Source organism: Sesamum indicum, linkage group LG8, assembly GCF_000512975.1.
Source record: "Sesamum indicum cultivar Zhongzhi No. 13 linkage group LG8, S_indicum_v1.0, whole genome shotgun sequence".
Taxonomy (NCBI): Eukaryota; Viridiplantae; Streptophyta; class Magnoliopsida; order Lamiales; family Pedaliaceae; genus Sesamum; species Sesamum indicum.
In genome coordinates this window covers 19,960,471-19,968,060 of record NC_026152.1, presented here as the reverse complement: position 1 = coordinate 19,968,060, position 7,590 = coordinate 19,960,471, and the positions used below count along the sequence as shown (strand labels likewise).

General features: G+C 32.7%; 1 protein-coding gene across 1 annotated transcript; it reads left to right on the top strand.

Annotated features, from left to right (window-relative positions):
• On the top strand, nt 1,487-3,106 carry LOC105169595 (allene oxide synthase 3-like). Its single transcript, XM_011090021.2, has one exon. It carries the CDS (start codon nt 1,591-1,593, stop codon nt 3,010-3,012), a length of 1,422 nt encoding a protein of 473 aa, XP_011088323.1. The 5' UTR covers nt 1,487-1,590; the 3' UTR covers nt 3,013-3,106.

Genomic DNA, 7,590 nt, shown 5'->3' with positions numbered 1-7,590 from the left:
ATAAAAAAAAAAATAATAATAATAATAAAGGGTATGGGTTCCAGTTATTAGTGTGGCGGCCTTCCCCGACTGCTTGATTGCTTTGGAGTTTGGGTACGCAAGAAAGGACGTACCCTCTTTGAGAATGCTTAGGAGTTCACTCATTGTCCTGTCCCCTATCTTTTGGGACAAAAATTAAAATGTGCAAACTCATTGGAGTGAAATACTTGTGTGTGTTTTTTGTCCTTTCACTGTTCCCTTTTTTAGGTAAAATATTTAAAGATGGATAGAGTAATAAAAGAGACAACCTTGGAGATTAAATACCAAAGTGCCAATCTAACCTTTTATCTAACTAGAAAAATACGTAATCGTCAGCTCTCAGGCCCTCTCTAATTTTCATGACGTACCCTAAATATATGTATAGCTGCAATTAATTAATCAATAATTAATAATTAATAAGCTATCTGCTGATTTGGATAAAAAATTTCTACCTAATGAAAAATAATTAATGAGAAGCATACCGATCCGTTTGGGTAAAAACAAGTTAAATTCAAAAAATTGTAATTCAAATTGAATTTTTCATTAAGGGAAGAATAATTCCATAAAAACAAGTTGAATTCAGAAAAGTTTAATTTCAATTGAATTTTCCATCTAGTGAAGAATAATCAACAAGAAGCATACCAACCCGTTAGGTAAATTAAGTGAAATTCACAAATTTTTAATTAGAATTTAATTTTGATGAACAAATCCAAATAAATAACTATGATTTTTTTTTTCTTTTTAAAAGAGGATTTAAGTTGATTTTTCAATTATTTTATGTGATTCGACACCGTGGTCTATCTTTCAAAGGAATAATGTGTTACTGTTAAACCACTTAATCGTTCCAAATAAATAGCTATATAGTTAGTGTAGAAACATATTATATAATTGATGTATAATTTTAAAAAATTAGTATACATTTTTAATATAATTAATCAAATATATTCAAATCGATTTCAATTTTATTTAGAAAAAAAATATGATATTCTTGAGGGACCTTCACTTATTACTAGGCAATAAGTTTGTCGTATTACCATGTACACTACAGTATTTGTAATAATACTTGGCCACATTTCTTTCAACTCTGGAATTGCTCGTGATAAAATTATTACAATGAATTTTGATGTTGGGATAAAGAAAAAGGAATCTTTCAATAGAGGAGTTCGGTTGTACGTTTCAAAAAAGTTCATAAGAATTATGAAAAATAATAAGAGTGGACCTATTTACAATGTTGAAAATAAATTAGTGTAATAGTTTGTCAAATACGCAGAGGATGAATGCGTGCTGTATAAATTACAGCTTAAAGTAGTATGACGTGTAAGAAAAATAATCTCTTAATTACTCGCCCATCAGATCATAATTTCTGTAATATTTATAATAATGATGCGTGTATAAATTTGTTTTGTTGAACATAAAATTGCAGAAATTAGATACGTTGAACGGCCTTAAATTATTACAAATACTATGATGATGGTGTATAAATAATCTCTTATTTCTTCCACTCTTATTTCATTCAAACATTTCAATCCTCGATACTGAGCCCCACTTGTCTTCTTCGTCAAGTCTGCACCAATGTCAGACCTCCCAACCCGACAAATCCCCGGCGACTACGGCCTCCCATTTTTCGGGTCCATCGGCGATCGCCTCAAATATTACTACAGCCAAGGAGAAGTTGAATTCTTCAAGACCCGCATGCACAAGTATGAATCCACGGTTTTCCGTTGCAACATGCCGCCGGGCCCGTTTATGGCCCGAGATCCTCGCGTCGTCTGCCTTCTTGACGCTGTTAGCTTCCAGACCCTTTTCGACAACTCGAAAGTCGAGAAGAGAGACGTGCTCGACGGCACTTTCATGCCCTCCACCGCGTTCACCGGCGGCTACCGGGCCTGCGCTTATTTGGATCCTTCTGAACCCAACCACGCAATTCTCAAAGGTTTTTTTCTGTCTTTTCTTGCCGGAAAGCATAAGATAATTATCCCGTTATTCAGGCAGACGATATCCGGGCTTTTTTCGGGACTGGAAGATGAGGTCTCCTCTAAAGGCAGTTCCAACTTCAACGACTTAAGTGACACCGCGTCCTTTGAGTTCGTTTTCCGTCTGTTGTGCGATAAGAGCCCATCAGAAGCTAATATAGGGTCCAAGGGCCCGAAAATGGTGGATAAGTGGCTTTTCTTGCAGCTCGCCCCGCTCATGACTTTGGGCTTAAAGTTTGTTCCCAAGCTCTTGGAAGATTTGCTGATCCACACATTCCCACTGCCTTTTCTCCTCGTAAAATCTGATTATAATAAGCTGTACGAAGCTTTTTATAAGTCAGCAGGCCCGCTTTTGGATGAAGCTGAAAGAATCGGGTTGAAAAGAGACGAAGCCTGCCATAACCTGGTGTTTCTAGCAGGGTTCAACGCTTACGGCGGAATGAAACGACTGTTTCCAGCTCTGATCAAGTGGGTCGGCGCTGCCGGAGAAGATTTGCACCGCCGGCTTGCGGATGAAATCAGGGCCGCCGTCAAGAAAGGTGGGGTGACTCTATCAGCCCTGGACGAGATGAATCTGACCAAGTCAGTTGTTTACGAGGCATTGAGAATTGAACCCCCAGTGCCTTATCAATACGCCAAAGCCAAGCAGGATTTCACCATCCATAACCACGAATCCTCGTTCTTGATCAAGAAAGGGGAAATGCTGTTTGGGTACCAGCCAATCGCAACCAAAGATCCCAAGGTTTTCGAGAATCCCGATGAATTTATAGCCGATAGATTTGTGGGGGAGGGAGAGAAGTTGATCCAGTACGTGTATTGGTCGAATGGGAGAGAAACGGATGGTCCGACGACGGAGAACAAGCAATGCCCGGGGAAGGAGTTGGTGGTGCTGTTGTGCAGGTTACTGTTGGTGGAATTTTTCCTCAACTACGATACATTTAAGGTTGATACCTCGAACTTAGTGTTCGGATCAGCCGTGCTGACGTTCAAGTCACTAACAAAAGCTACACAAAGCTCCTGAATTAATGCTACCATTCAATGTTAATTGCATTGTTTTTCCTTTTATCCAAATTAAATTTGGATCACTCAAAATCCATCCAACATTAAATTTATCATGTGACTGATCATTATAATTTAATTGTAGATCAATTAATTACAAAACCTAGTTTAGATCAAACATTTTCAATATTATGTATTTAGAATGTGTGGTGTTTTGAGATTGTAATTCTTGTGCATTGTTTCCCTAGTGTTTCATTATTATGAATAAAAAAAAAATGATTGTTTCAGATATGTTGGTGTAGTATGATGTAGTGGGCACGTCTCAAAGTTTACAAATGTTGTAATATGTCCGAAATATATGTATTCTATTGTTAAAAATGACGAGATTTTAAAGTTAAGTGGAAGATGGCCATTGGTGAATGTTTATCTTTTTTTGTAAGAAAGTCTGTTTCATGAAATAATGATTGTCATATAATTTTTGTTTTTTTTTTTTAAAAAAAAAATTGACAATCAAAACTGAATCTTCAAACTGACAAAATTTAAGTTTCAAAGAAACAAGGTGCTATTGTTGGACCAATTAATATTTCCGTCGGGTTGAATAGTTGTTTATTTGAAGTCGTCTTGTTCTTTTGAAGTGCTCCATTCAATTTGTAAGGATTAATTGTTTTATTTAAAATTTGTATTTTATCAAATAAAATACATATTTCTATATAAATAATGGTGTAGGACTAGTGAAATATCTGTATATATAGAATAAATAATTAATAATAAGAATTAGGGTCTAAACATAGTGTACGTATAATATTATTAATAATAGACAAAAATGGGGTTGAGTAGGGTGGTTATAATTAAGTTCCAATTCATATTAATTAAGCTTTTAGGGATATGGGGTATATGGCCGCTTCTGTCCACTCTAATAATTACTTAACATTAATAGTTTCATTTGTTGTACTGCTTAGATCTTGTTTTTCCTGCTGCTAAACTAAAATTTCCCCAACTTGGATTCCGATTATTAGTGTCCAAATTTGTACTGTTGTTGCTTCATTTCTTACTTTTAAGACGGAGATAGATTCTAGGAGTAGGAATGTGATAGGAAAGGCCCTTCATTAGGTCTTTCCAGGAACCACGTTTTATATAAAGTTGCAGCCCACAATCTACGACTTTGATTTGGGCTTCTTCAGAAAACGCTTGCTGTACCCATTCCACATATTTGGGCCTCTCAAATCTATTACATTTCAATATTATTATTCTTTTGGATGAATTATAACAACCTCCTCTAAATTTTTTATATATAATTATAAATACTATTAATATTTAACAAAATTATGTAATAGGGTAGCATGGTCTTGGACCTAGAATTAGGGTAGCATGGTCTTCTATAGCTGCTAGAGGACCAAAACTTTGAAATTTCATGGTTCCTTTCTTCTCAAATTAGCTACCATAACACGTAGTATTTGTGTGTTTATAATTATATATATAAAAAATTAATTTTAAGAATAAAAATTAATATTTATACTATTATAAAAGAGAATTCTGGTGTTGTATAAATTTTGAATATCTAAATTTAGCCTTTACCCCATTTCTTCCTTTTTATAAAATTTGATTATAATAGTAATTCAATATTTTTTTAATACATTTACTAAAATACCACCTCAAACTTTCTCAAATTTGACACTTTTTTTTTTAAAGCCACTCCTCGTTATTAATAACCAGCTTATCAATAAAAATATTAATTATTTATAATTTAAAATATTTTTGCACACACATCGAGTGTGTTGTGTACCACTAGTTTAATTAAAAGCAGATCAAGTGATTAACGTGAGTACGTGTGTGGAAAAATGTTAAAGTATGTTGAAGGTTAAAATATGATAAGGACCATTTGAAATAAGTAAGTGATCATATATATATATATATATATATATAAGGGTATACAATTCCATACCTCAATCCAAAATTATATAATTTTATCAAATGTAAGGAGAGTATTCGCAAATTTTCAAACGACAAAGTATTTATATTTATGCCAAATCTCAGAAGAACTCGTTGTAATTTACCCTACAAAATTAACAGACCAAAATGCAAAAAACCTAAAGTGAAAAAGACTATCTCCCATATAGCAGAAGCTTGCTGGTCATATCGAGCTAATCTAGGACCAATTTATTGTTGGAAGGCTCACCAGCTCAACTGACATGTCATTTAACACTTCCCTCATTGAATGACACGTCAACCCCAAGACACGTCAGTAGAGAATAAGCTTAATAGCCGGAACTTTTGAGATAAGACCAATAGGTAACTAACACCACATAAATATATGATCCTTTTGTTGATATTCCACATATTATTGCTGCTCGTGTAGAACACAGATGACATAGCATACGACTGAACCAATATTATCCCATGAAACTAGACATTCCAAAAGAATGGATGAGTATCCAGATTGTAGTCAACTAACTTTTAAATCTTCTCACGCAACTCCGTCAAATAGATCTAGGCAAGTCAAGGAAAGTAATTTCATAATTTGATTGCTCGTGCTCATTGTTCACTCATTTTCCGCTCAATAATTTGCACAACTTTTCATTTTCATACCACTCTACACGTTGTTCACACATTTCTTCATTTTATCCTATTAATTTTCATATATTTTAACATATTAATTCTTGTTTTAAATTACGTCGAAATGATTACTAATTTAAATATTGAAATGCTAATCATTGTTTTGAAGATTAGTCCTTAAAAAATTTTAAAATCCTCAATCAATCCTTCCACATTTTATAATATTGTTGGACTCTGAAATGTATCAAACATACGAATCACATAGTAAATAACAAATACGATAATATCTATAATATAATTAATGTAATTAATAGGATGAAAGTGGATTGGATTAATTGAAGTAGAAGCAAGCCGTAGCGCTTTGAGGGAAATTCCAGAGAGAGCCCTCACCTCCTCATTATCCCACTTGTCTTTGGGTTGTGGTATGTAACACGTTTAGTAAATGTATGCATTGGAGACACCTGTGGGTTACATTGGACATTATTGCTAGAGTCTAGACAGTATTATAAAGGCGTGTTTGGTTCTCCATCCATCCACCCCCAGTAATTCAAATTATGTGGACAAATACCATCAATTTTTGCCTGCCAGCAATTGCACGAACTTTGCCTACCAACACGACAAACAATCAGCGATCTCTTCGAATTCTGTGTATGGTCAAGTGTCATTGTATTGGCCTGACCCCGCCCCGTGGAAGACAGACACGTTCCCTATTTTTCCGAACCGTGAATGCGATTTTGCTATAATGTGGTGCCAATTTTTGAATAATTTGAAATATTATGTGAGTGGAGGCATATATATATATATATATATATATATATTTTTTTTTTTTACTGGAGAAATTATTCAATATGCTATTAAAATTTAGGTTAAAGTAGTAATAGATTTGAATTTAATTATATTTTGTTTATAAGAAAAGAATTAAATCGAGATTTCTTTTCAGAGAATAAGGAATGTATAAGAAAGTGTTTTGCAACTGTTTAAAATAAGTATTTATAAATTTATTAATAAAAATAAATAAATAAAAGAGTTTTTTTTTTTTAACTACAAATTTTACTCTTAAATTGTTTAAATCAAAATCTGTAAGTAGCTCCCTACTAATTTCTATAGTTTATTCGTAAAATAATAAATGTTAAGTTGGTTCTTCCAAACACTTCAACTTTTAATTTTTTCTATTATTTCATTTTTATTTTCAAACACTCGTGCTTTTACTAATTACAACTTAACTTACTATTTTTTTTAGAATTTGTTCACATCACAAAAGCATAAGTTAGTACAAACGCTCGTTATAATAAAATTATTAAATAAAAAATATATGTTCTTGTTACAAATATAGATAGGTGAGTAATTATAGAAGTTGTGGTTGCTTCTGTAATCCCGGCCGGCATCAACATATTATTTTAATTAACAGATTAACGTCAGAAACCCTAAGAATGCGTTGTGGAAACAAAACATGCATCATAATCTTCAGACATGTACACTTTTTCTATTTATTTCTTTACCTTTTATTTTGAATTCGGAAAACCATATATAATTAATTATTAGTAATAATTTGTTCTTTTTAAAATATAAATATGTTTGGTCCTCATTTGGGGATCAACTAAATATAGGTACGTGTTATGTATTTCCATAAAATGAGTAGATAAAAAATAAAAAAGCGAAGGTGGAGGAATGGTGTCAAAATCCCTGGCAGGACACATTAGCATCATGACTTTTATTTATTAAGCCGCCATTAGGTATATATAGAATTAGGAGCGGTTAATTAATTAATAATTGACGCAAAGCATTAATTAAATATTAGCACTTTAACATGATCCACGTGTTCTTTAATTACTACTCCATACCATGACGTGCCACTTTAATTTTCTTGTAATTTCATAATATCTCAGTGGCTTGAAAACAACGACACATTCAAATATTTGAGAGTATTCAATACATATTTAAAAGTCGAAAACTATATATGTGAAGATATCATTTTATATATCTATATTTATATTCAATATATAGTTAATATATAAAATAAAAAAAATACTTTTTTAAAAAATATGAA

Coding starts and splice junctions, on each gene's coding strand:
- LOC105169595 (XM_011090021.2), top strand. CDS start 1,591: ATGTCAGACCTCCCAACCCGACAAATCCCCGGCGACTACGGCCTCCCA.